This window comes from Panthera onca, chromosome B3 (assembly GCF_046562875.1).
Source record: "Panthera onca isolate mPanOnc1 chromosome B3, mPanOnc1 haplotype 2, whole genome shotgun sequence".
Classification (NCBI taxonomy): domain Eukaryota; kingdom Metazoa; phylum Chordata; class Mammalia; order Carnivora; family Felidae; genus Panthera; species Panthera onca.
In genome coordinates, this window is record NC_138344.1 from 2,012,839 (window position 1) to 2,040,134 (window position 27,296).

General features: G+C 61.0%; 1 protein-coding gene and 1 long non-coding RNA gene across 7 annotated transcripts in view; one reads left to right on the plus strand and one right to left on the minus strand.

Moving 5' to 3' along the window:
• The window catches only part of CEMIP (cell migration inducing hyaluronidase 1), a 129,067-nt gene extending 115,748 nt beyond the window's left edge, over positions 1–13,319 (plus strand). For all 4 annotated transcript variants that reach the window (XM_078449086.2, XM_078449088.2, XM_078449087.2 and 1 more), the window contains 9 exons: positions 1,611–1,791; positions 2,823–3,038; positions 5,140–5,351; positions 6,006–6,191; positions 8,113–8,317; positions 8,485–8,571; positions 9,158–9,315; positions 11,490–11,590; positions 13,192–13,319. In XM_078449086.2, coding sequence (XP_078305212.2) covers positions 1,611–1,791; positions 2,823–3,038; positions 5,140–5,351; positions 6,006–6,191; positions 8,113–8,317; positions 8,485–8,571; positions 9,158–9,315; positions 11,490–11,590; positions 13,192–13,319 — 1,474 coding nt within the window. The remainder of the gene's footprint in view (positions 1–1,610; positions 1,792–2,822; positions 3,039–5,139; positions 5,352–6,005; positions 6,192–8,112; positions 8,318–8,484; positions 8,572–9,157; positions 9,316–11,489; positions 11,591–13,191) is intronic.
• LOC132674588 (uncharacterized) lies at positions 1,392–25,300 on the minus strand. 3 transcript variants are annotated; one of them, XR_013556484.2, is made up of 8 exons: positions 24,676–25,300; positions 19,253–19,414; positions 15,991–16,036; positions 8,474–15,771; positions 7,342–8,203; positions 6,645–6,733; positions 6,281–6,371; positions 1,392–3,497 (listed from the first exon to the last, which is right to left on the minus strand). It is a non-coding gene; the product is annotated as an uncharacterized LOC132674588 (long non-coding RNA). The 3 variants fall into 3 exon arrangements; XR_013556485.2 differs by having other exon boundaries at positions 19,253–19,418; XR_013556486.2 differs by lacking the exons at positions 15,991–16,036; positions 19,253–19,414; positions 24,676–25,300 and having other exon boundaries at positions 8,474–14,073; positions 14,378–15,984.
• Positions 25,301–27,296: the final 1,996 nt, after the last annotated feature.

The following is a 27,296-nucleotide window of genomic DNA, read 5'->3' on the forward strand; positions in this document are numbered from 1 at the left end:
TTTTTTGCTGAGAGTTACCAGCCCTCCGGGGCCGGAATGTTCTGATGACTTTCAGGGCTGAGTTTGTTTATGGAGGCCCGACAGTTCTGCTGAACCAGGCAAGTCCCTCACGCGGCGATTGTGAGCAGGGACCGTGTCCTCCTGGTCACGAGGGATTCGCCCGCAATGGTCCTTGGTTGGGCTTAGATGAAAAGTAAGCATACGCTTTGCATACACAGCCAGTAAGAGTGGCTGGTTCCCAAGATGCCTTAACTTGAACAGTGCCCGGAGGCACCCCCTGAGAACCAGGATTCAAGGCACCAACGCGAATCGACTGCTTTTAAAGATGCAGAAACGCGGGAAGTCCTTGGTGTCGACTGAAGGCACACACCAAGGCTGGTGTGATCCGGGCTTTCCCGGGGGACCTGCATGTGGGGAGGGGAGCCCCAGGTAGAAGACGGGGGGCTGCGGTGTATCCTCCCAGGGACAGACCCTTCTCTATGCTTCTTTCCCTCTTTCTGCCCTCCCTCCTTCATGCCAGCTGTGGAAGGAGGGGACCTGGCCCAGAGGCACAGATACCAGCAGAACCATGCACATTGGGCTTCCAGAACAAACCGGCCTAGATTCAGGGTCACCGAGAAGCCCAGCTGGCCCTTGCCAGGCCCCGTGCAGGAGTCCGAGGGCAGAGGAGAGGAGTCTCTGAGTCCCCGCCCTCTGCTGAGCCAAGTTGCCCGTTCTCCGGTCCTTTCTACCTCCGCCTCCCATCCTCTCCCTGACTCCTGGAGATCGGAGCCTTCTTGGGGTCCTTTGACAGCCCACAGTCTTGCCTTCCCAGTGGGGCCTGCCGCTCCTGTAGGGTTACATGCTCTGAAAGGTCACGCGCGTTATCTCGCTACAGCATCATCCCCTTCCGTTCGGTCTTCCCCCTCGCCTGTTTTCCAGACCCAACAGACTCACAATTGAAAGGCTTACTCAGAGGAAACCCATTTGGGTCTTAATCTGATTAAATGGTTATGGCAACTGAGACTAAATAATGACTAATGGCTCTAGTCTCCCAAGGGACACAATACTGGCATTCTACAGAGTATTTATGGTATTTACCCAATGACTCTTAACAGGATGGAAAAACTGGGGCAAGTGTTTGAATAGAGGACGATTCCCCAACCCCCAAGCCAGCAACTAAACACATTTCCATCCATCCATCCATTCCTCCATCTATCCTTCCATCCATCCACCCACCCACCCTTCCATTCTTCCTTCTTTCCTTCCTTTTCTTTCCTTCCTTCCTTCCATCCATCCATCCACCCACCCATCCATTCTTCCTTCTTTCCTTCCTTTCATCCATCTACCCATCCATCCAACCTTCCTTCCTTCCATCCATCCATCCATCCAACCTTCCTTCCATCCATCCATCCAAGTCATCTAGCATTTATTGACATTTACCGTGTCTATAAATACTTTCTCATGAACTGATGAATGAATCAATGATGCCCTGCAGCGAGGAGTGGCAGGAGGTGGGGATCAGGACGGTTTACCCAGAAAGTCTGTGTTTCCATCGCCTTGAAGGGTGCAAACAACTCGGTGGCGTAACGTGGCCAACAGGCTGACCTCTCACTTCCTTAACTCTGTAGGAATTTTCCGATCCGAGGAATTCAGTTCTATGACGGCCCCATCAACATCCAGAACTGCACCTTCCGCAAGTTTGTGGCCCTGGAGGGCCGGCACACCAGTGCCCTGGCCTTCCGGCTGAACAACGCCTGGCAGAGCTGCCCCCATAACAATGTGACCAACATTGCCTTTGAGGATGTCCCGGTGAGTGAGGTGCTGGGGCAGGCTCTGGGCAAATCCAGACTTCGGGTGGTGATTCACAAGTCCCCCGGGGCTGGAGTTTGAGCCGTTGCCACCACCACAGGGAGCGAACGACTTCCTCCAAGCAGGCTGGGCCGCGCCCCAGCCCGTCTGCATCCAAGCTGGAAAAGTACAAGTGTAGGTCGCCCTACAGGTCGGGTCTGGCTGCGTCCCACTTGCCCTCACCCTGCCCTGAACCCCCCAGAGACTCAGCACAGCCTCCCTCCAGACGCAAGGTCCTGGGGCTGTTTCTCCACAGGCCTCGGTTTTGAACATGGAGTCTTCTGACAGGGCCACCTGGGTTGGTCAGTTAATCTCCAATCCCAGGGTGTCCAAGGCGCTCATGTCTCTCTGAGAGGGCACCACAAACGGGGTCTTCCTGGGCACAGACAGGTGCCAATGAAGAGCTGGGGGTGAGGAGGGCGGGACGGAGGGTGGCACTTTGAGGCTGGGAGGGACCTGGGATGCTTTGTCTGGGCTCTGGATCCCCCAGAACTTTCTTCCTTCTCCTCCCCTCTGGTCTTGCCCTTTGCCCGTCTGCCTCGCGCCGGCGGGCTGAAGGGAAAGGCGTGAGAACTTGTGACTTCATTTCTTTACTCAGGCCACCGAGGCCTGGGGGAGGTCAGTCACAGAGACCGCCACGGGCTCGTGTCGACAGACTGTCCTCCTCAAACAGGTGCACACACCCCCCTCTTAGACACACAGCACACGGTCCTCTCTCACACGTTGCCCCACGTGTGTGTGCTTTCTCATGCACACACCTCTCTCCCCCTCTCACACTTGTGCACGCGCGCACACACACACACTCCTGTGCCCCCTCCTCTCTGCAGGCTTTGAGCCCGCACCTCAGAGCACTCTCCAGGGTCACCCACAGCAGCCAGGCCTCGTGTGAGCAGAGGCCAAACGAATGCGTTGGGTCTGGAGTGGAGGCCGGTGAGCGGGCTGCAGTCTCCCTTCACCTCCGGCCCAGCCTCACTTCCCGGCGCTCTGTTTAGATTACTTCCAGAGTGTTCTTCGGAGAGCCGGGGCCCTGGTTCAACCAGCTGGACATGGATGGGGATAAGACGTCCGTGTTCCATGATGTCGACGGCTCTGTGTCCGAGTACCCGGGGTCCTACCTCACCAAGGACGACAACTGGCTGGTCCGGCACCCGGACTGCATCAACGTCCCCGACTGGAGAGGGGCCATCTGCAGCGGGCGCTACGCACAGGTGGGGAAGCAAGGGCACCCCTGGTGTCACCAGCCCCTCAGCAGGAGCGAGCGCCTGCCGTATGCCCGGCTCCATGCCGATCAGAGAGAGAGGTTTCCTCCTCCTCTTTTCCTTTTTCTTTCTCCTCCCCACCCGGTAGCATTTTCAAAAATTCAAAGTGAAAACCACGTTGTAGGCAGAAAGCAGAATGCCTAGGAGGAGGGCACTGGGAGGTCGCTCGGATTCAAGTCAGGCCCCAGTGCCCGGAGTCAGTGCGAAGACGCGGACACATGTGGAACCAGACCCGTGGGTGACTGTTGGAGCCTCAGTGTCCTCATCCGTGAAATCAGGATGATAGTCGAACCTCCTTCTGAGATTGCGGGCCTAAGGTTCATATGACGGATGCAAAGTGCGTCGCCGGCCCCACCCGCCGGAAACGTAACGCAAACCAGCCCCGTGGTCCTAAATTTTCCAGAGGCCCTGTGAAAAAGGAAAAAGAAACAGGGGACATTAATCGTAATGATGTATTTTAACTTAGCGTACTCAAAATCCTATCATCTCAACACGCAATCGATTTATAAAAATCGTTAGTGAGGTACTTTTCCTGGATGTAATTTTTCCTCCTCGAAGTCTTCGAAATCCACGACATGGTTTCCACTTGGAGCCCGCTCAGTTTGGATGCAGATTTGACGAAGCGAAAGCTGGTCCTACCTCCCCAGAAGGATAAAGTCACGTGCAGTGGGAAAATCTCTTACACTGCTTTGGGTCTGAGGTTTAAATGAATCAAAATTTAAAACCCAGGTGGGTCCTCAGCCACACCGGTCACGTTTCCGGGGCTCGGGGGCCACATGTGGCCAATGGCCGTCGTGGGGAACAGCACCTGGGACGCGACAGAGCCGAAAATACCAGCTAGCTATTACGATGCTGGCATTGGCTATTATTTGGCTGATGGTGAATAGACGGGCAAGAGGGAAGATAGCCAGGAAAACGGCAGCATGAAAGTAGGAGGGGAGTCCCGGGGCCGGCAGGGGACGTGTATGAAGAAGCTGTCCTCAAGACCACCATACAGGCGGACACCGTGGACGTCAGGACTGGAGGGTGGGTGAGAAAGGAGCCGGAAGGTGGCCTGGGGTCCGGGAGAGGCGGGAGAGAGAGCTGGTGCCAGAGAGGGGAAGGGGCCACAGGGCCAGGTGGGCACAGGGAGGCGAGGGTGCTGGCGAAACCAGGCCTGGATCTTCCCCCGCACCCTGTCTCTCCCACACGGGGCTTGTCTTCTGTGCAAGAGCTTTGTCAGCACCTGCCCGGTTCTCCTGACCGGCTACTGCTTCATTATTACTCATAATCTCCCCCCCCTTCCCTTTACAGCTTTCGCCGTGCTGTAACATACCCTTAAAGCTTTGGTTCTCCGGACGGCCCCGTGCCACGGGCAGCCGAAGCTCCTCTTTCCATCCCGTAGGCAGTACTGGGGAGACCACCCCTCCCTCCCACGTGCCCAGTTTTGCGCTACTGTGCTGGCCACGGCCACGGTGGTGTCACCTGCACAGGGGCCGTGCCACAGGGCAGGACGCCAAGATTTCCACCGAGGCGGGCCCAAAACAACGCAGCTCTTGGGTCCCTGGGACCCGAGAGCTCGTAGTCTTGCTTTCAGGGACTTCTCTGAAGCAAGACGGCACTCCTTCGTGCAGGGCGTAGTGACACGGGGCCTGGCCACGGGGGCCACACCTCGGGAGGCAGACAGAGAAGGAGCGTGCCCAAAGCTGCCTCCCAGACGCAGGCAGGACAGCAGCGGGGGCGAGGGGGCTGCACACACAGGATTAGCCAGTTCACTCTCCTCCCCCCTGCACGTCCCCTCCCTTCCCTTCCCCGGAGTCCGCCATCTGTTAAGGAGACTCCTCCCGTGTTTCCACCGCCGTGTCCCAGACGGAGCCCTTTGTTGAGAAGGTGTCCGCGGAATCGCGCAGAACGGCGATGGCCGCACCCCCAGCCGTCCATTCACGCATCCTTAAAAGGGCTCCTCGAGAACGTTCCTTTGAAAGCGGGGCCCGTTGTCAGATGTTAACCAGACGCTCTGGAATAATCCCTTGTAACTGTCCTGTCGTGTTTCCTTTTCGGGCCCTAAAAGATGTACATTCAGGCCTACAAGACCAGCAACCTACGGATGAAGATCATCAAGAACGACTTCCCCAGCCGCCCCCTCCACCTGGAGGGGGCCCTGGCCCGGAGCACCCATTACCAGCAGTACCAGCCGGTGGTCACCCTGCAGAAGGGCTACACCGTGCACTGGGACCAGCCGGCGCCCGCCGAGCTGGCCATCTGGCTCATCAACTTCAACAAGTAAGTGGGCGCAGCCGCTCCGACGGAGCCCCAGGCAGCAGTGGTGACGCCTCGGGACCGCAGGCCGGCCCACGTCACCCCTGCGGAGGGGCCGAGGGCACCCAGTAGTCCAGAATCGGAGCCCCGGGGCGGAGCCCCCCTGCCCCGGGCGCGGCCGGGCTCGGGCAGAAATCCTGGCTCCGCGGGCCTCCCTACGCCCCGCATGGGAGCGGGGGCCAGCGTCCCCTCGAGGTGCAGCACGACAGCATTCCCGCCCAGATCTGGCCTCCGGCGTCGATGTTCGGGCGCTGTCTGTGCCTGTCACTTGTCACGTGCTCCTGGGACACGGACGCCAAGTAGATGTGGAAAATGACACCGAAAGAGATGAAATGAGCCCTGAGACCAGGCTGGACCAGGAGGGGCTGAGCTGCAGGGCAGCACCCCGACCTAGGCCCGGGCGGCGCCCAGGGAGCCCCTTGCCCCGCCAGCCACGCTCCCTGTCCCCACCACTTGGCAGCCGGATGGTTACGCCCCGCGCCCCCCCCCCCCCGCCCCCCCAGCAGAAATGGAGGTGCCGTCTGGGGGAGAATTCTCTGGTCTCTCTCCAGGCGGGCCCCAGACTCTCTGTGGCCCGGACGCCCTTGCTTGTGGCCTGACCCCTCCCCCCGCCTCTAGGGGCGACTGGATCCGAGTGGGGTTCTGCTACCCCCGCGGCACGTCCTTCTCCATTCTGTCCGACGTCCACAACCGCCTGCTGAAGCAGACATCCAAGACGGGCACCTTCGTGCGGACCCTCCAGATGGACAAGGTGGAACAGAGCTTTACGGGCAGAGGCCACTACTACTGGGACGAGGACTCAGGGTGAGGACCCCCGCCGTGGCCGCGGGAGGGCGGCTCGGCCCCGGGCCGCGTCCCTGGCCCTCCGAGCAGGCCAACCCCCACCGGGTTACCTGCCGTTGACGGAGAACGCTTTCCCAGGGGCTTCGACTCAGGGGCCGAACTCAGGTTCCATCCGCCAGTGACATTTTCCAAGCTGCTAAGCTAGGGGTAAATATTCGTGAATGTACACGGGGATGGGAGGAAATAGGCCCATTTCAGGCAAAAAGCAAAAGCAGCTTTTCCTTAAACGGAGGAGACACGGTCCGTTCCCTCGGGTCCTCCCAAGCCAGGGGGAGCAGATGACATCATCCCTCATCCAGAAGGGGACAAAGAAGGGACAGAGGAAATAGCGGGGTCCTGCCCAGAGGCCACGGCACAACCTTGGCACGGTTCGTTTCGAACCCGGGTCCACCTGTCCCCAGAGCCGTCACTCACCCTTTGCTGGACGGCACTAGGCGCTGCTCAGTGGAGGGATAACAGGGATGGAGTGTCTGTGGAGAATAGGGAGCTGTCCGGTCCCCTCCCTGAAAAAGAGAGTAAGTCCAACGCCTCCGGAATGCCAACAATGTCCGAGCGGTGAGGCCGCTTACAGCCATCCCCCTAGGGAGTAGCCGTAAAGGATCCCTTGATGGCCGTGTTCCCTCTCTTGATTGCAATCAGCGATAAGGAAATACCTAGCAGGGGCACTCTCTCTCTCTCAGACATGGTTTTATCAATTTGATGAGAGAAAAATTAGAATTTGAAAATCAGAGGCATTAGTAAAATGCTAGGTTTGGGGGGGGAAATAAATAGCACCCGATTTTCACATAAATTCTAAACCACTCGTGGGGGAGACAAGGCCACAGGTGAAGAGGCAACAGAGACTTAGGCTGATGGAACCGTTGGAGGACAGCGCCAACCGACAAAGTCCCCAGGTGTGCCCCAGGAGGCACCGCGTAATCGCGGACGCCCCACAGCCCCCCCCCCAAGACTCAGGGTACGGAGGGGTGGACCGGGGAGCCCAGCCTCTGCAGGCCGACCTCCACACCCACCGTCAGTGCCTGGTGGTGATTAGGCTGTGCTTTAATTCGGTGACACCCTTGGGGGCTGCGAGCCGGGTTACAGGACCCAAAGCACTGGGCTTTCCCGATACCTGGGGCCTGTCTGAAGTCTCGATCGGCCCCTCTGCGCGTCCAGGTGCTTCCCTGGCACGACCGGCTGTGCGACAGTGGGTGGAGGTCATGGCATCATGGCGGGAACCCAGCTCGCCGGGCCGTCCGGGCGCAGGCGGCTCCCAGAGAGGGGTCGGCACGGGAACAGCCTTTCGAATGCTGCAGGCATGGGAGTCAGCCTGGAAGGTCGTTTCTCAGCAGGAGGAACGGTGACAAGTCCTAAGTTAGTCCCTCGGTTTCCTCGTCGGCCGACCCCCTGCACCACCCCTGCGGCGTCTAGTCCTGTCCAACAATCAGGGAAAAGATGCAGTTTCGAGAAAAGTATAGTGAGGAAGGCTCGCCTCACCAGGCACAGTGACGGGGTGGCCCGGCTCTGTGACCGTCCTCCCGTGTGGTCCCGAGTCAGTCAGCCGCTCGGAATCCGAGAAAGCGGGGCGGTGACGGCACCTACTGGACGGGACCGTCTGAGGGTTAAGCGAGATGGCATGTCCACTCACGGCCCGTGCGGAGCGTGGCATAGGGCACGTGCCCAGAAAACGGTCCCCGTGGGCGTTGCGAGCTTTGACGCCCGGGTGCTCGTTTCTCTCTCGGACCACACGTGACCCCGTGGCAGACATGGCCTGGTGGCCATCTCGTAAGGCCCGTGGGTCTCACCGCGGGGGCCAGCGTGGGGCTTGGGAGGTGACGTGAAGACAGAGGGGGAGGAGGGTGGCGAACGCATGAGCGAGCCCGGCCGCGGTCCCCGCACGCAGGCTGTTGTTCCTGAAGCTGAGAGCCCAGAACGAGAGGGAGAGGTTCGCCTTCTGCTCCGTGAAAGGCTGCGAGCGAATCAGGATCAAGGCCCTGATCCCCAAGAACGCGGGCGTCAGCGACTGCACGGCCACCGCCTACCCCAGGTTTGCCGAGAGAGCGGTGGTGGACGTGCCGATGCCCAGGAAGCTCCGTGGCGCCCAGCTGGTGAGCGGCCGTCACGTCAGGGCCCCTTCCGGACACCCGCTCGGCCCCCCCGTCCGGTCCCGGGGTGGCCGGGGGTGCGGGGAGGCGAGGGGGGCGGCTGCCCCCGTCAGGCCATGCCCGTGGCGCCCCCAACCCAGCCAGGGCAGCCGGTCTTACTTGCTTTCCAGAAGACAAAGGACCGCTTCCTGGAGGTGAAGATGCAGAGTTCCAGGGAGCGTTTCTTCCACCTCCTGAGCGACGTGGCTTACATTGAGGTGAGTGGTTCCGGCCCCTGCAGGGGCGCTGCTTGGCCGCAGGGGGAGGCGGTGTTATGTCCCGGGGCTGTTGTCACCGACGACCACAAGCCAGGGTTGCCTGCCACAAAAGAAACTTGTTCTCTGGCCATCCTGGAGGACGGAAGCCTCAAAGCGGGGGCTCGGCAGGGCCGGGTCCCCCCGGAGGCTCTGAGACCGTCTGCCCGAGGCCTCTGCTGACGTCCCCCGGGTTGTGGACGTGCCCCCCCACCCGCCCCCGGCATCGGCCTCTGTCCTCGCACGGCCTTCACCCTGGGTGTCTGGGCCCCACACCGCCCCTTCCTTCCTCTTACGAGGACACCCATCGCCGGATTTAGGACGGGCCCTAAATCCAGGATGACCTCATCTCAAGATCCTTAACTTAATCGCATCCGCGCAGACCTTGCAGCCAAGTAAGGTCCCTTTCCCAGCGCCCACCCACACAGAGGGCCCCGGAGAGCCGCTCGGAGAGGGTGTTGTGCTCTGAGCGGCTGCACGGACCGCCCGGCTTCAGGGTCCACATGGGCGCCCCGAGCCCGCTCCCAGCTGTGCTGCTTTGGGCCTGCAGGTGGACGGGACGAGGTACCCCAGCTCCGAGGACGGCATCCAGATGGTGGCGATCGACGGCAGCCGCGGGCACGTGGTGAGCCACACGAGCTTCGGCAGCACCATGCTGCAGGGCGTCCCGTGGCAGCTGTTCAGTCACGTGGCGGCCATCCCCGACAAGTGAGTCTGCGCGCGTCCCCCGCCCCCCCACCCCATCGCGTCCGGTCTGGGGGCACCGAGGGCGCGTTCGAGGTCTGCCCGCGCCTCTGACGACCTAACGGGCGCGGGGCGGCGAATGTAGGTCAGGCCGAGGCGGCCGGGCTGCCCGCTTACAAGTGGGAAGCCTGGCCCTGGCCTCGTTCCCCGGCCACGACACGCTTTCCCAGCATGACCTCACCCCGCCCACGCTTTCGATGCGATCCAAGTGCCGGTGGCTCTTAAGTTCTCCGGCCCACACCTCTCCCGGCACCGCCACGTCTGACGGGCTACAAGTCTCCCGTGGAACCCAACCTCGCCCTTGGCCGTCGCCTCCCAGCCCGGCCCCTCCTCCCGTTCACCGTGTTTCGGTTCGTGGGCCTGAACCTTGCAGACGGCTGAACCACGGTCTGGGCTTCCTGCGTGACTCCCCTGTTCCTTCCTCCTCTGTGACCGGGTCCCGCACCCCCACCTGCCCGCTCACCCTCCGGCCCGGCCTGTCTGTGGCTGCGAAGCAGGCCCTCCGGCTCAACCTCCTGACGGGCCAGGCCTCTGCCGCCCCAGCCCGACCTGGCCTCCCTGCCAGCTGCTGGCTTGAATTCCCCCCAGCACCTCCTGTGCCCTTTCCTAGAAATCCCTGGTAACTCCCGGTACCTTCCCAATCTAACGCGCACCTCTTTGGTGAGGTCTCTTCCAACGCAACCACAAAGTTCTGCCTCTACTAACACACGAGTCTCAGCAGCCCCGGGGACACGGCCGCTCCCGGGCGAGGGCCCGCGCTTCCTCGCGTCGGGGCCACATCTAACTTGGTTTTGCGTTTCTCGCTAAACGGGGGGTACAACTCGCTCTCAGGGGCCACGACCTGGCACGGTGGGAAGTCCGGGTGGCTTGTCGGAGCGGCCTCTGCCCTGCCACCATACCCCGTGCTGACGAGTGTAGGCATTCACAGGCCGTGACAGTCCCATACGGGGCAGACAGGGACACCTCTGAGCGTGCAGGCTTCTGGCCCCATCAGGATGCTGTGACGCACGAGGAGCCCCGTCTGCGTCCCGCTCCTGGGAGCTAACCCAGAGCCCAGTCTAGAGGGCACGACCTTTGTCTGGGTTCTCCCGAGCGGCGAGGCCTAGCTGTGCCAAAGGGACGTGAGCTTTTCCTCCGAACTGGAACGATGACGAAATGGCCTCCTGGGAACGGCGCCCGAGCCCAGTGCCGAGAACAAGTGTGCGATGCTCCCTCTCTCTGCTGGCTTCACCTTGCCGTCCCCTGGGGCCTCGTCCCCAGGCAGCCCCAGCTCCCCTCCCTGTCCCTAGGGCTGATGAGCCCGGTGCATCTGAAGGGTGTTCCTTCTGCTCCCGAAGGGACACAAACGGGGGTGACTGCGGCTTCCAGAACCCTGTCTGGTTTTCCCGCGTCTGGACTGTGGTCTGTGGTTATGGGATTCCTGTGAGATGTGAGCCAGGAGCCCGTTGGGCTGCTATTCCTGGGGGGGAGGTGCTCACCTCGCCTGTCTGTCCCGGCCCCGCGGAGTCTGCCCCCGTGAGGCTGTGTTCCCAACATGTGGGCCTGAACACGACCAAGGCCGGGAGCAGAGAGTCTCGCCGGGCCCCCAAGCTGGGCTTCTGCAAGTCGGGGCCCGTCCGGCTGGGCACACGCCTCGCTCCAGGCCCCTGCCCCCCGCCTCCGAGCACGACTCCCCTTGGGCCTAGTAAACTCGCCCCAATCTCCCATGTGCAAACTGAGCAGAAAGTGACGTGAACGTGGAGGTTAACGCTCCCCAAGCACGCAGTGACCCCAGCTTCTGGCTTGCTCTCCCGCCATGTTTCTATCTGGTCCCAACCCAATGGGCTGAGGACATTCGCGTTAATAAACGCAAGCCGAAGTCCCTCCTCTGTGCACCTACCCCGTCCTCTCCGGGGACAGACACACGTGCAGGCAGCGAGCGAGCTGAGAGCAGGTGTGGGGAGGTCCCCGGGTGCCGACTGCGGCCAGATGTGTGGGAGGGAGGCCGGGATGTGGGTCAAGCATGGAAAGAGCTGGTCCGCTCGGCACGAGGGACAGGTGGCCTTTCCCCAAACCCGCAGCCGGGCCTCTGGGCGCCGCTGACTGCCCCCACCTTACCTGCTCTCCCCTCCTGGCCTCTGACACCTCCTCTCGTACAGCTCCATCGTGCTCGTGGTGTCGAAGGGACGATACACTTCCAGGGGCCTGTGGACCCGAGTGTTAGAAAAGCTCGGCGCAGATAAGAACCTCAGGTTGAAAGGTAAGCGCTCCATACCAGGGGTCTACACGTAAGTCCAGATGCCTGGTGTGCAGGCTGCTGCTACCTCTTGCCGAGACCACAGTGCTCCCCACCAGACCCCAGGGTCCTCGACACTAGGTGGCCTTCCGGAATGTGCAGGCCGGATGCCGCCCGTTCACCATCCCTACACGCCAGCAGCCTCCTCCCAACGTGTGACCAGACACGGGAAGCCACTTCCTGAGTCGTTCACCCGTCCGCTCAGCACGGGCCCCCTCCCCTTGTTAAACCAAAGCATCAGCAGGAAAGTGGCTTGATCTGCCCCCGTCCCGGCTCCCGCTACAGGGACAGGCGGGGCTCTGCCTTGTCCTCCATGTTCTGGTGGGCTGGACACTCGTACGCCCAGGTAGGGAGGGACGGAGAAACGAAAGCCCGAGGCATCGCTGCGGCTTGTCCGAGGTCCCTCGGTGCTTTTGCGGTGAAGCCCAGCGCAGACCCCACAGGGAAGCCCGCCCAGCAAGACCCTCGTCACCATCACCGCGGAGCCCAGGGGAGGCTGGGAGGGAGGCGGAACAAGCCCGCAGACGCTAACGTCCGCTGGGGTCCACGCGTGGTGCTCGGCTGTGCACCTGCTGAGCTCGCTGCGATTGCCGCACGTTCACGGGTCACGGTGCCGTTGCTTCCGTCTGGGGTGGAACCAGACGCTTAAGTAACTTGCCCAAGATTAGAATTTGGATCCGAACGCTTCTAACCCGGAGCTCAGCTGCCACGCCATCCTGTGAGGAGCATCAAAGCTCGTGGCCCGTCATGTGGGACGTCAATTCCTGGCAGCTCCCACGGGAAAGCCCGGGGGCCCTGAAGGCCCTTCCCTCGAGCCAAAAGAGAGCCCCAAGAACAGAGAAGTATCTTCTCGGGCTCAATCCTGGACTCATCTTGGGGCCTCTGCCTTTTTAACTAAGACCCTGTTGCCAAAAGCTGACGTAGGTGAGGTGATCTAAGTGGTGTCTTCCCAGAGGTGGCACGTGTGTGCCGCCCGCCAGGCCGGGCCGATCCCGAGTGTGGACAGAGAGCCCCACGCCCCTCCCTCGGTTAAGCTCCGAATGCAAGGCAGGGCTCGCTGCGTGGGGCCGGGGGCCTAGACGTCTAGTCTGGCTGCACCACTTACTCTGAACCCTCGGACGGAGTCCTTCCAAAGCCACGGCATGTTGGAGCTGGGAGAGGTCCTGTAGCTGAGCGTCATCCCTCGTGTGACTGGCTGGCTGACAGGGGACGCTGGGCTTCAGAGAGGCACAGGGACTCGCTGGCTGACGGGGGACACTGGGCTTCAGAGAGGCGCAGGGACTCGCTGGTGATCAGAGGCTCAGCCCGAAGGCGGCCGGGGCCCCGGGGGGGGGCCTCCTGTGCAAAGCGGGGCCACCACCCCGCACGGCCGACCGGAGGCTCGGGTGAGACCCGGTGTGCCCCTCGCAAATGACGTCATCGGGCGCAAAGCTGCTCCCAGGGGGGCAGAGCCCGGGGCGGCTGGGAGAGGGCGCCTGGAAATGCCTGCAGGGAAGGGCGATGGGAGCCCTGGCGGGAGCCACTGTCTTGGGATTTCTGTTCATGTGACTCACCCTGCTTTCCAGAGAAAATGGCCTTCGTTGGCTTCAAAGGGAGCTTCCGGCCCACCTGGGTGACTCTGGACACTGAGGACCACGGTGCCAAAATCTTCCAAGCGGTGCCCATCCCCGTGGTGAGGAAGAAGAAACTGTGAGGACGCCAGCCACCTCGTGTCGCTCCACAGTGGACTCGGACGGTGGACTGTTGGCCGCGGGCCAGGCGGGACGGCTGGCTCCCCCTGGGAAGGGCCGGGGGGCAGGGTGTCAGAGACCCCGGCGCGGCCACCCGCCCCCACTGCAGCGTCTCCCGAAGGCCCCCGGGGGGGCAGCCGACCGTGCTGGAAACCTTCGTTCCTGCAGCCTCTTGGGTGCTGCTCTCCTACCTGTGCCTCTTCGGGGGGGGGGGGCGCGCGGGGGCCGCGCAAGGAGACCCGAGCTGCACTGGCGGCAGGAGCCCCGACCCAGCCGTTCACAGACCCCGCGCTCTCCGGCGCGCACAGCAGGCTGGTCGATTCGGGGGACAGGGAGCCGTGAGCAGACACCAACCTTCGAGGGGTCAGGAGCTGGTGTGTAGATGGAGCCGGCCAGGACGGGACCAGCTCCCCTCGGGGGACGGGCGAGCCCTGCCTCCGGAGGGTTCACCCGACCGTTCAGGAGCCCTCGGGTCCTGGAATGGGGGGGGGGGGGGGGGGACGAGGTGACTTTTAGAGGCCCTCTGCGTTCTGAGACCACACTGCAGGCGGAAGCCAGCGGCAGACGCGAGGGTGCCGTGTGGCTGGGCGCCCTGGGCCGCGAGGGCAGAGCTGCGGGAGGTCCGGCCTGGGGTCCGGGCTCCCAGGCTGCAGGATGGGCGGGGTCAGAAGAAGACCGGGCCAGGATCCCGCGTGCTCGGGTGGGTCAGGACGCGGCCTGCAGGAGGAGGAAGGGGGTGGGTACCTTGCAGGGCGGGCTCGGGCACCCCCCCCCCCCCCAGTAGCTCGGAGGTGCTCCCACCTGCTGAAGCTGCTGACCGCTGGGTCACCCTGTGCCTGCAGCTTGCTGGCCCACCCAGCGAGGCCGCATGTGCCGGGGCGGGGGGGCCGGGCCGGGCCGAGGTGCCCAGAGCACTGAGCACCTCCTGGCCCCAGGGCGGGCTGGACCAAGTCGAGGGAAGTGAGCTCCTACCTGGGGCCTCATTTGTTCTTTATCCCGAGACCTGGGAGCGTGCTCTCACCTCAGGAGCCTGAGGTTTCAGAGTCGGAGAGGACCTTAGGGTACGTCCAGTCCCAGACCCTCCTTTCACGGAGGGGGCGTGTGAGACCCCGAGATGGGGAAGAACCACGCGGCCAGGCCGGGGCCGGGCCGAGAGGCCCCCGCCCAGCACCTGCCGCCACACCACGTTGCCTCAACAACCGGCCCCTGGCGCTCCCGCCGGAGCTCCCCGAACGGGGACGAGTCCCCTGAAAAAGGCATAAGAATAGAGAGAATCGGCCGATGGCTGTTTCCCTCCAGGCCCGCTGCCCGCCCCGCAGGTTGGGGCGGCCCTGCGGCCCCCGCTTGTCCTGGTGGCCACGGCCGTCCCGCTGGTGCTACCCGAGTGCAGGTGCACAGGTGCGGCCCAGGGCACAGTAGCGGGCTTGCGTCAACGCTTTGGGTGAGGCGGCTCGGCTGCCGGGGTCGGGGGCTCACAGCTACCGCTGACCCCTGAGCTGTCTGCCTCGCCCACCCTCCGCCCTGCAGGGAGCTCAGAGAGCTCCTGAGGGAGGGGACCCCTTCTGGGGTTCACACTCTCCCGGGGGGCCCCAGGGTCACGCCGAGCTGCATGTCCCCCTTTCCTGTGCCAACCACACACTCTTGGCACCTCTGCCTTCTCTGCCCCCTCTGCAGCCGCGGCCCTCGGGAGGGGTCCCCTCCCCAGGCTGAGCCGACTGCCAGAGCGGTTTCCCGGAGCACGGTCCGTCCAGCTGCTGGGAGGCGAAGGTGGGACACGGCAGGGGCCGTGCCCCCGGGAGAAACCTCTTCCACGCAGATTCCCGGCGATGGGTGGGGAGGGGAGTCGTGACCTCACGTCCCCGTCTGCAGTTCTGTTGAGTTTTTCAAACTCTGTCGACGCGAGGGTCTCACACTGTGAACCAGCTAGGGTGGGGTCGCTTCCGGTGGCCGGGAGCGTGGACAGTCTTTGGTTCGGTTGGTTTCAGAGAGTGTATCTGTTTGAAAATGCTCAGAGTTATACACACGCCCAGCAGCTCAGGGTCCGTGCGCGCACTCTCCCTCCGACGCCGGCCAGCAAGAGCCAGGGGCCCGGCGTGCTCTTGGTGGCACACGTTTTCTCACCGCCTGGAAAATCGCTCCCACGGTTCTGTCTGTCGGCGTCCAAATGAGTTAGGCTCTCTGGGGCGAGCCACACTCCCCTGAAATGCTGGTCTCTTTCCTGTTGCCGAAACGGCTGGTCCTTTTTCGGGAATTAGATGTTTTGTTCGTAAACATTTCTCATAGGTGTTGCCACGAACAAAGATGTGTTTTCTATTTATTTATTATGTATGCACTTGGAGAAGTCGTCGTCGGAGAAATGGATCGTCCTAAATGTCACGTTCGGGGATGTCCTTTGGACCACGTACCCGGAACCTTCTGCTGGTGGCAGAGGGCACTGGCTGTGGTTTGGAAAACCTTGTACCATAGTAAACATACAAAGGATCTCAGCCTCCCGCCTGCTGCTTTTGTTTTCCATTAAAGGGGGCCTCGTTTTAAGCCAGATATCTAAGCAAAAATGAGACTGATGAAATCCCACCGCCCCCCCAGTCTGCCTCTCTGTCACTTCCAAGAATTATTCATATGTTAATGTCCTACCTTGTCCTGCTCTCCGGGGCGCCCACAAGAGCCGGTGCAGCTGGTCCTGTGGGAGAAGAGGCATTCGTTCATGTGACGGCCCTGCCCTCCTCACTCCCAAGCCATCAGTAAGCCCTCAGGGCAGCACTGTCCCCCCGGGGGAAAGCCAGGACGGGCCAACAGGGCCTTGGCTGGAAGCAGGACTGTCTCCTCCTTCTGGAGGCCACGCACAGTGTCTGAGAACAGCGTAGGAGTGGGGGTGGGGAGGTAGGTCCAAACCAAGCTGTCAGGCAAGAGTGGCAGAGGCAGGCCAGAGCAGTCCCCTCGGCCACACTGGGAGGGGCCCACAGGATCGGGGTGGGGAGAAGGTGAGACGCAGAGCCTAGAACGGGGAGACCGGGGAGTGTTCTAGAACTGCACTGCCCGGCTGGCAGCCACTAGCCACGCGTGGCTAAAGTCGAGTTAATTACAAGTTAAATACAATCAAAAGTTCAGTTCCTCCAGCCCACGTGGCTAGTGGTGGCCGTCCCGGATGGGGCAGGTCTAGCACACGCTCCCATCAGCGGGCGCCTGGCGGCTCAGGCGGTGAGCGTCCGACTCTTGACTCCTGATTTCAGCTCAGGTCACGATCTCACGGGTCGCGGGTTCGAGCCCCGCGTTGAACTCCGCGATACAGCGTGGAGCCTGCTTGGGATCCTCTCTCCCCCTCTCTGCCCCTCCCCATTTGTCCTCTGTGTCTCTCAAAATAAATTAAAACGTAAAAAATAAATAAAACATTTCCATCACCACAGAGAACTCTTCTCTTGGTGGTTTCTAGAGGGCTCCCAGGGCTCAGTGTGTGCGTGTGCGTGCCTGTGCGTGCGTGCTCAGTCCACCGAAAGGGGTTGGCATCAGGCTGTGGTATCGAGGTGCCAAGGAACAAGTCCGGCGGACGGGCTCGGACACCCGTGTCGGTGGGCCAAGGACAAATCTGACACCCCACCCTGGAGGGACATCGCCTGGAGGCATCACATTTGAACATTCATCCAGTAAATGTCTGAGCACCTGCTGGGTGCCAGGCACGGCACACAGGGGACACAAAAGACCCCCATGGAGGACAGGTGTCAGGGCTCCGGGGACAGGGACGAACCGTCCTCACCTGCGGCGGTCGGGGATCAGTAGGGGCTGGAGGCGCCCGGAAGTCAGGGGCGGGCGAGGCACAAGGGAAGTGAGCAGAGGTGCGGGCTTCAGAATGGAACAGCGTGTGGGGGGCAACGTCGGGCAGCCGGTTCACCACTCAGACGCCCGCACACATGCTGCTTCGGCGACACGGGAACGGCCCCAGGGGGAGGGCTGGGACGGAGACCCCGGGCGGCTAAGGAGCGGGAGTGAGGACTCGGGGACCCTTCAACAGTCACTGATGCCCACAGGGAAGTCCCCATACGAGAGCTTGGGCCCCAAGCCCCGTGCCTGCTGACAGGCCAGCCGGGAGGGGAGAGGCGGGAGGGGCTTCTGTGGAAGGAGCGGGAAGTAACGCGGAAGGGCAGGAGGGCGGTCCTGATGAGGGAACAGTGCTTGCGGGGCCTGGCAGAGGAGACACCGTAGGAAGTGGTGGGGGCGGGCCGTTCCACAGACTGGAGGGAAGAAGGGAAGGGTGTCCACGCAGAGATACCCAGTGGCGGCCTCGACGGGTCAGAGTTCATAGCATCTGCTCCAAAGGCAGGGGCGTGGAGTCTGAAGCAACAGTCCCTGTATCCACGTGACAGACGCGGCTGGGTGTGCAGGCTGACCCCCACCCGGGGTCCTGTCTGCATCTCTGGCCCCGTCACCCACTGCTGCTTCCCGGGCCCCAGGCACACAGGAATCTCATCACGTCTCGCCCACCCAAAGCACTTAGTGTCCCCGCAGTGTGACATGTGACCCGTTCCCTGTACCAGGCACACACCCTTCCCTCCTCCTCCTCCACTCGCCGTGTGCCTGCCCTACTCTCTCCAAGGCTGAGTTCCACGCGAAGGCGTCTCTGACCCACCCCTGGCCCCGTGGACCTTCCTCCTTCCTCCCCCGGGACCCAGGGCCCCGAGCCACCACAGCCCACACCCTGCCACCCGAGGCCACTCGCCCCTTCTGCCAGCCTCCCTCAGGGCGGGCCATCTGACTTCCCACGTGGGGCAGAGTTGTGCTCTATAAACGTTTCATCGAGGGGCGCCTGGGGGCTCAGTTGGTTGAGCATCTGACTCTTGGTTTTGGCTCAGGTCACGATCTCACATTTGTGAGATCGAGCCCCAGGTGGGGCCCTGCACGGAGTATGGAACCTGCCTGTGATTCTCTTTCTCTCTCCACCCCCCTCCCCTGCTCACACTCTTGCTCTCTCAAAAAAAAAAAAAAAAAAAAAAATTAGGGGCGCCTGAGTGGCTCAGTCGGTTGAGCATCCGACTCTTGCTTTCGGCTCAGGTCGCGATCTCCCGGTTCATGAATTCTAGCCCCACGTCGGGCTCTGGGCTGACAGCACGGAGCCCGCTTGGGATTCTCTCTCCCTCTCTCTCTGCCCCTCCCCTGCTCGCTCACTCTCTCTTTCTCTCTCTCAAAAATAAATAACCTTTAACAAAAAAAAATGTTTTATAAACGCATCATTGAAGGTCGAATGACGGCACGGGCAGACCCCTCTCCTCCCTCTGTCCAGGGGGCCAGGACCCAGCTGCCCTCCGACCCCGCTCTGAGCTCCCCTGCCCCAGGGGCAGGAAAGGAGTGGGAAGTGAGGGGGGAGGACGACCCCCCGGGAAGGGCAAGCACAGGGGCTCGCCTCAGAGATGTGCGGCCACCCACAGAGGACGTCAGCAGGGCGCATCAAATGAGCTTTGATTTCCAGCGCAGACTAATGTTATATTTATACCGGACCGTAGTCTATTATCACGCGATAGCATTGTGTCTAAAAAGGTCAACTGCACACACCCTAACTTTAAACTACTTTACAGCTAAAAAATGCTGGCGATCGTTCAGGGTTTCAGGGAGTCGTAAGCACCGATCACAGATCACCACAACACGGACAGTAATGGTGAGCCAGTCTGAAATATTGCGACAACCACCCACACGTGACGCAGACGCACGACGTGAGCCACGGCTGTTGAGACAATGGAGCCACGGACTTGCTCAACCCCGGGTCGCCGCAAACCTTCCGTTTGTGAAAATGTGCAATATCTCTGAAGTGCGACAAAACGGGCCGGTAACAGTGCTAAGCATCGAAGACCTCCAGGGCCCATTAAGAAAATGAAATTAGGGAGAAAAAAAAAAATGAAATTAGGGTCACCTGGGTGCTTCCGTAGGTTGAGCGTCCGACTTCGGCCCAGGTCACGATCTCGCGGTTCGTGGGTTCGGGCCCCGCGTCGGGCTCTGTGCTGACGGCTCGCACCCTGGAGCCTGCTTCGGGTTCTGTGTCTCCTTCTCCCTCTGCTCCTCCTCTGCTCACGTTCTGTCTTTCTCAAAAATAAATAAACCATAAAAAAAAGTTTTAGGAATTAAAGAAAACAAAATAAAATACTTTGCGGACCACGGGTTGTCATCATTAACGTCGGCGGCCCAGGTGTCCTCAGTGTTTGGGGGTCACCTCTTCTCTTAGTGGTTACATGAACCTGCTGAAGGTCCCCTCATTGGGAGAAACTCAGTGACGCCCCTCACTGCCAAGTCCTGTGCACACACACCCACGAGCCTCCACTGCTCCCGTGCCCGGCTGGCCTCCGCCTTGGACCTCCCTGTCTCCCCTGACAGAGCCGTCCCCTTTCTCCACTACGCGATGACCTCAGTGGGGAACACGGCCTCTTTCTTTCTGGATCTCCCCAAATTACATGGGCACAGGGAGGTCACTTGTAGCAGAATTTTGCTGAGGGCTTGGGAATATGGCAGAGCAGCCATCTAAAATAGAAAATGAGTCATCATGACGGAATGGTAGGCACAGGGGTCTCTTCCGAGGACCAGTCTGCGGGGCGGGGCCTGGCGGGGGAAACAGGTGACAGACAGTTACCCACGCTCTGCAGAAGGGCTCACGCGAGAGAGGCCCCGTCACCTCCCTCCAGACCGGGGGACAGAAGGCAAGAGACGCTGCCGGGGCGGGGTTCCCTGGTGGACATCCCGAGAGTGGACGGTGCTGGGCACTTTCTCCTCTCTCAAGGGGTGCACCCCCCGAGCCAGGGGAGGGGTGCCAAGAGAACCCCTCGTGGGGAGGCAGGGATATTTGCGGGAAAGACAAGACCGGCATTTCCCTTCTCAGCTGCACGCTCGCTGAGCTCCAAGCTGACCGGCCACCCGGCTGGGGCGGAGCGAGAAGAATGTCCTCTGGACGGCTGTCCTGGTTCCCCGTCACTCGGGAAGGCAGAGGCTGAAGATGCCTGTCCCCTCACTGGGGTATCTGGAGGTGGACGCAGTGAGGCCGCCGTTCCCGGGGGGAACAGAGGGCGGCCTCTGGATACACGCATTCACTTCTACCTCTGAGCCGGGAAGGACGCACGAGGCTTCCCGTGAGCCACGCACACGCCACGGACGTTACCCGCAGCGTCGTGAGCTAGCTCGAAGGGACCCCGGCCCAAAGGGCCACCTGCTCAGACGGCGGGATCTTTCCAGGAAGAGGTGATGGGCCGCCCCCGGAGGCGGGAGCTGAAGGAGAAAGTGGTCTCACCAGTATTCGACTGGAAAACGCACTGCTCAGATCAAAGTCGAGAGGACAGTATCTGGGAATAATCCGGAACACGTCTCAAGCCAAAGACCGTGAGGGAGGGCGCCCAAGGACAGTGTGCAATGACACAGGGTGGGGAAGCCTTGTGGCCCCCCCTCCTCCGACCCCCCACTCTGGGCCCCACCCTGCAGGAGCCAGCGGGGACGGGGAGGGCTCAGGACGCGGAGCAGGGAGACAAGAGGGAGAGCCGATGGCCCCCATTCCCTCCTGCAGGGGCTCAAAGAGAAGGCAGAGGCGGGGGACAGCGGCGGGGTGCAGGTGGCCTGGCTCTGGGGGCAAGAGGAGAAATCCCTGGTTTGTAGCATTTGCTGAAGCCCATGGTGTGAATGTCCCGACGCGGCCAACGTGGCCGATGCCAAGCTGCGGATCCCCGGGTCCCCGCCGGCCTGAGCACTGGTTCTCACAAGCCGATACTAGCTGGCTCGGCTCACCGAGGCAGAAGGCCGAGTCGGCAGGGCGCCTTGAAGGCAGCGCGGAGAGAAACAGGAAAGTCCCCGCCAGTCCGGGCCCTTCAGCACATCAATCACAGAGAGGAAGGCGGAAGACAAGGATTAGACTCCCCCGGAAGGTACCAGGTCATCTCCTGCCCCGCTGACTTCCAGCGGGTTGGGCCGGCTGGAGGCACCCTCAAGAGATGGGAGGGAGGCTCGGGAATTAATGTCACTGCTTCCCTCTCTGCCGGGGCCCTGCGGGCGGGTGCTATCCTCCTAAGGAACACGGGGCTTGGGTCAGCACACTTTACCACCGTCTGGCTGAAGCCCAGTAACCGCCTCCCTCCCTCCCGGCACCCCCAGGCCCAGGGCTGCTGACCTGCTCCTTGCTGGGGCCCTAAACTTTATTCACGTGACTTGCAAGTGGCCCCTTCGTGAAGTGACCCTTACTAAGGCTTCCCACTGGACTCCACTGATAACTTTATATACGAGATGCCCTTCCGAAGTCTAAGTGGGGAGAAAAGGAAAATACCAGGAGAAAAACAGGAAGGGGCCACTCCCAAAGGAAAACAGACACATGGCACACGAACACATTTAAAAATTCAACCTCACTGGCAATTGTAAGATGCAAACTCAAACAACAGTGAGATGATACTAATCACCCATCAAACTGAAAATATGAAAAAAGGGCCAGAAGAAATGGACACTCTTCGATGGTGACATAATTTACCGTTATGTAAAGGTGGTCTGACGATGTGTGCAAAGTTGGGCTCCAAAACTCTATCCTAAGAAAGGGCTACTGGGGTGCACGAGGATCTGTGACAAGGACATTCGCTGCCGCGTTTTGCACAATAATAAAGAAACTCTGAAACAATTATAGAGTCAGTAATCAGAAATTGGCTAAACTGAGGTTCCCTTTCCCAAAGCAAAGATTAAAAGTGACTGTTGAAGGGGGCACTGGGGGGGGGGGGGCTCAGTCAGTTAAGCATCGGACTTCGGCTCAGGTCATGAGCTCACGGTGCGTGGGTTCGAGCCCCGCGTCGGGCTCTGTGCCGACAGCTGGGAGCCTGGAGCCTGCTTCGGATTCTGCGTCTCCCTCTCTCTCTGCCCCTCCCCTGCTCACGCTCTCTCTCAAAAATAAATAAACATTAAAAACACTTTTTTTTTTTTTTTAAGAAGTAACGGGTTTAGGAAGTATTTAGCATCGTGCATCAAGACCCTTAGAAACAGTCCTTGTCTGTGACCCACTAATTACTTGTGGGGAACTTACCCTAAGCCAACAGAGTTTCAGTGTAATGACGTTAATTACGGCATTCTTTGTAGTCTAGTCACCCGACAGGGTCAGAGCCTCAACGTTCGGCTGGGAATGGCTACACCCATTACAGCCTCATGATGAACTACTAGTCCTTGTGGAGAAACTACTTCCATAGTGTATGAGGACACCCCGCTCACCGGCAGAGTCAGCTGCAGAACCCCCGTGGGTTCTGGAAGTCACGCAGTATTACAGGCCGAAGAGCTGAGAGCTCAACTGGCCGACTTTCCCCACATTTGACGTGTTCACACTCACATGCACACGCAGGCACACATACCCACGCACACACTCACACACACACACACATGCACACATTCACACGTGTGCACGCACACACACTCTCTTGCACACACGCTCACACACACATGTAGTCACATACACACGCACACACACGCACATGCACGTGCGCCCTCTGGCTCTCCTCCCCCCCTTACCCGGGGCCACACTCCCACAGCCACAGCCTCTGTCTCCATCCTGGCCCTGCCCCCTCATGCCCCTGGGCCTTTGCATATCCTCCTCCCTTACCTCTTCCCTCCCTCCTGGTTCTGCATCTCAAAAGGCCAAAGAACGGGGCGCCTGGGTGGCGCAGTCGGTTAGGCGTCCGACTTCAGCCAGGTCACGATCTCGCGGTCCGTGAGTTCGAGCCCCGCGTCAGGCTCTGGGCTGATGGCTGGGAGCCTGGAGCCTGTTTCCGATTCTGTGTCTCCCTCTCTCTCTGCCCCTCCCCCGTTCATGCTCTGTCTCTCTCTGTCCCAAAAATAAATAAAAAAAACGTTGGAAAAAAAAAAAAAAATTTAAAAAAAAAAAGGCCAAAGAACAATCTGGCAAAGCCCAAAAACAAAAAGGCAAACTCCTCCCCAGGGGGCTGTTCTGGCCCAAGTGTGCTGCAGAGAAGTGACGGGTACCTTCTGGACCACCACATGCACTGATTAAAAATTAGAAGTGGGCGCCCAAAGGCAGAAAACACCACCCTCCCCCTCAAGAGGTTCCAATGGAGGAGCGAAGGCCTCAGGAGTATGTGAGGAAGGTTCTGCCTTAGGGGTCTAGGGACTTGCTTTGCACTGGAAATGAGTCCCTCTTGTCCTGCTTCCTCCAGACCCTGGGATGTAAATCTGAGACCAGGCCGAAGTCCTCACCTCTGTCTAGAGAAGGGGTGAGTGTGAGGGACGTCAGATACAGGGGCACTCAGGGCCACCACGTCGGGGCTGAGGCGGGAGGCAGGGACCAAAGAGGCCCCGTGTCTCCAAGTCCGCACCGAAGCCGCCCCCCAGAGGAGGAGTGCCTGCCGGCTGGCCGGGAAAAGCAGGTGCACAGCCGAGCAGACGTCCCCTGAAATTCCCGACATTCCGGACGGCAGCCCTCCTGGCCCGGAGTGCTCTGGACTCTGGACTCGTGGGCTCGGACGCTGCATCTTGGAGACTCCGGCCGACCTCTCTGGAGGAAAAATAGTTGGCCTGGGTTGGCCGGGCACGGCGCTCCAAGACTGGAACCCGGTGCAGGCTGGCTGCTCAGGTCCAGAGCGGCAGGCTTGCGCGTGGACAGGGGTCAGTTCAACGACGCCTGTGGGGAGCTCACCAAGTGGCCTTGGCTGCAGCTCACGGGTCCCCAGACGCTGGACCAAGTGGAGAAGGCCTGTGACACTTGGTGGGACCTCCCGAAATCGGCCCACGGGAAGTCCCCTGGTCCAGCAAACCCTGGATCTGCGGCCCACCCAGGACCCAGGCAGCTGTGGCCCGGGTCCGTCCCCCTTTTCCGGGTGGGGCCCCTGCCGGAGGCCCCGGGGCCCCACGAAGATCTGGGAGCGCTACACCAAGTTGGCGGGAGAGTGGCCGCTCCCGCCGCGGGAAAGCCAAAACGGACGCAGACCGCTGCGCTCCTGGGTGCAGCGTGCTGGGCGGATGTCTGCACTCCTTCCAGAACAGTTTCTGTGGCCCAGGCGGTCTCCCATCCCCCCCTTCCCCTCAGGGGGGCTGTGCTACAGCGGAAAGGAGCCCGGCGTCCAGGGGAGGCCCCGGGGGCAAGGCCATCGGCCTCATCCCAGCTGTGCTTCGGCGGTGGGAATGGTTTGCACGTGCAGAAGGCGGCGCTACGGGCCCCGCGGGCCCCGCGAGCGAACCGAGCGCGGGGCGCTGGAGCACGAGTGAGATCGAGGGCGCGAAGAGCCCGCCTGCGGCGGGGTCTCCGAAAGCGGGGGACCCCGCCGAGCACCTCTTCCCGTCTCTGGCAACCCCTCGCGGTGTGCCCTTGGGAGAAATACTTACCATCTCTGGGCCTCGGTTTCCTTGCGTGTAAAACGGGGGCGGTAACACAGCCCCGGCCGCCCGGGGTCGCCGTGGGGACGAAGTGCGCTCGTGCACGTTCCACGGCACGGCGGGGGGGGGGGGGGGGGGGGTCCGTCGGGGTCCGGGAGCGAGTCGGGGCGGAGGCGCGTTCAGGCGCTGCGGGGCCCGGCTCGGCAGGTGCGGACGCCGGGAGCCGCTCTTTAGAGCCGGAGGGGCGGGGTCAGAGCGCGGGCGGACGCCGGTCTCTGCCGCCCCCTAGTGGACACGCCCCTAACTGTTAAAGGCCCTCGTGGCTTCAGGCGGCCCGGCCACGTGACTGCAGGAGCGGGGTCCTGGCTCCAGGGGCGCGGGGTGCAGCCGTCCCACCTCACCGACGGGGTCCGGTGAAGGCAGCGGCGCCCCTCTCCGCTGGCCCTGCCACAGCGGGCTCCAGGGCAAGGCAGGGGCGAGGCTCCCCGGAGGCGGGGAAGGGAAGTCCCAGCCGTAGTTCCGGTCGCCGTCATCACCCTCCTCCTCGGCCCCCAGGCCCCGAATGAACTTGAGCGTCCCACTCAGCGACTGCCCTCTTTGGGGCCTCTCCCTGCAGACCCGCAGTCCCAGCCCCCCCCCCCCCCCCACCCCGGGAAAAGCCTGACCTGTGCCCACCCCAGAGGCCCCAGGGCGCCGGGCGCTGGCCTCACCACGGGCAGACACTCCTTCACCGGGTTTCGAGGCCAAAGGGTTACTGCCACCTTCAGCAAAGGACACACACATTACCCACGTCAGAGACGGCAGACCCCTGTCCTTGACCTCCCTGGAGCCAGACTCCTCCAGAGGCTTCATCTCAAACGGGCCCTCGGCGGCCAGTGTTAGCGGAGGACCCAGCTAAGCGGGTCCAGCGGCTTCTTGGGAGCCCGGACATCCCGGTCCACTGGGCCTGCCTTCGGCCAGAATCCAGTTTAGGAAGAACACCCGGTCCCCCATCAGGCTCCTCTCCAATTTTTCCCATCCAGCAACCCCTCACTCAGCCCCGGTCAGCACATGACTTTTAACAGAATCCACCAGTAGATGAAGAGGTGAAAGATAACAAATCAATTCTGGGGTGCCTGGGGGGGGGGGGGGGGGGGGGCTCAGGCAGTTGAGCACCGGCTCTTGATTTCGGCTCAGGTCACGATCCCAGTGTCATGGGATCGAGCCCGGCATCGGGCTCTGTGCTGAGTACAGCCTGCTTGGGATTCCCCCCTCACCCCTCTCTCAAACTAAAAATAAAGTAATCCCTATTTTAAAAAAAAAATCATTTTGGGGGCCCCTGGCTCAGTCAGTTGAGCATCCGACTTCGGCTCAGGTCGTGATCTCACGGTCCATGAGTTCGAGCCCCATGAGCTCGAGCCCCGTGTTGGGCTCTGTGCTGACAGCTCAGAGCCTGAAGCCTGCTTCGGATTCTGCGTCTCCCTCTCTCTCTGCCCCTCCCTCGCTTGCACTCGGTCTCTCTCTCTCTCAAAAATAAACAAACATTAAAAAAAATTTTTTTAAACATTTTCACAGGAGGGAGTGACTTTTAGTAAGTGCAGAGAACACAAAAACTCCTTAGTAATCAGAGGCATACAAATTAAATTACTGTTTTCTCTCTGTTGAACTCTGGCTGGCATGTAGGTCATCAGTTGAGTATTTTTTGAACAAATAAATGCATTGATGAATACAGCTGCCAAATCGTTCAGCGTCCGGCTGAGAGAGGATCCGACTCACCACCCTGGTGCGTGGGGCCCACCTCTGGCACGGATGGCCGTGGCCACGCCGGGGTAGGAACAGGGTAGGGTCACTCGTGCGAGCACGGTGGGCTTGGGTAGAAGCAGACGGTCCCCGAAGGGGATGCGGACAGTGAGACAAAGCACCACGGTCTGGCCCGACTCGCTCCACGCCGGCAGTCTGTAAAGTCGGCTTAAGGCACAGCTGAAGCATGGGACGTCGCGCAGCCACTAAATGTCAAACACGGAGTCAGTGCGCCACCACGGAAACTTTATTACAGTATGACGCCAAGTGGGAAAGGCTGAAAACAAAATTCTCTTCCCGCTGTGACGACGGCCGTGTGAACACAAAGTGCACAGATAATGTCCTGGATGGAAGCGTGGTCGAATGAAAATAGCTTCAAGAGCTGGGTGGCGTGTGGGTAGCTGAGTTCTTCCTTTTATAGGGATCTCTTAACGTCGCCGTCATATCACCTCAGTAAAAACAAGGATTTCAGTTCTTGGTCTGGGAGCAAGAACCCAGGAAGTCAGGGAAAATATGACCTTTTAAAACAGAGGACGTGCTGACGGACGTCTGCTGGACCCCGTGCTGGTGTGGCGTGGCCTCACTGTTCACTCTGATCCCCACTCTCCGATTCTGCCTTTAACGCTGTCAACTTTTGTCAGCTTTTCGCATTTACTTAATTTTTTAAATACAGTGTGAAAACGGTATTTGCATTGGTTGCTGTGCCTTGTGACACCTGTACCTCATGTGCTTGCAACAAGGCCCCCCCCCCCCAACTCCCCCGGTGCCCTAGGCCCGCCCTGGCCAACAGCAGCTTCCCTGTGGCCCTTCCTCCTCCTGCGGACACGGGAGGCAACATGGTTTTCAGAGTG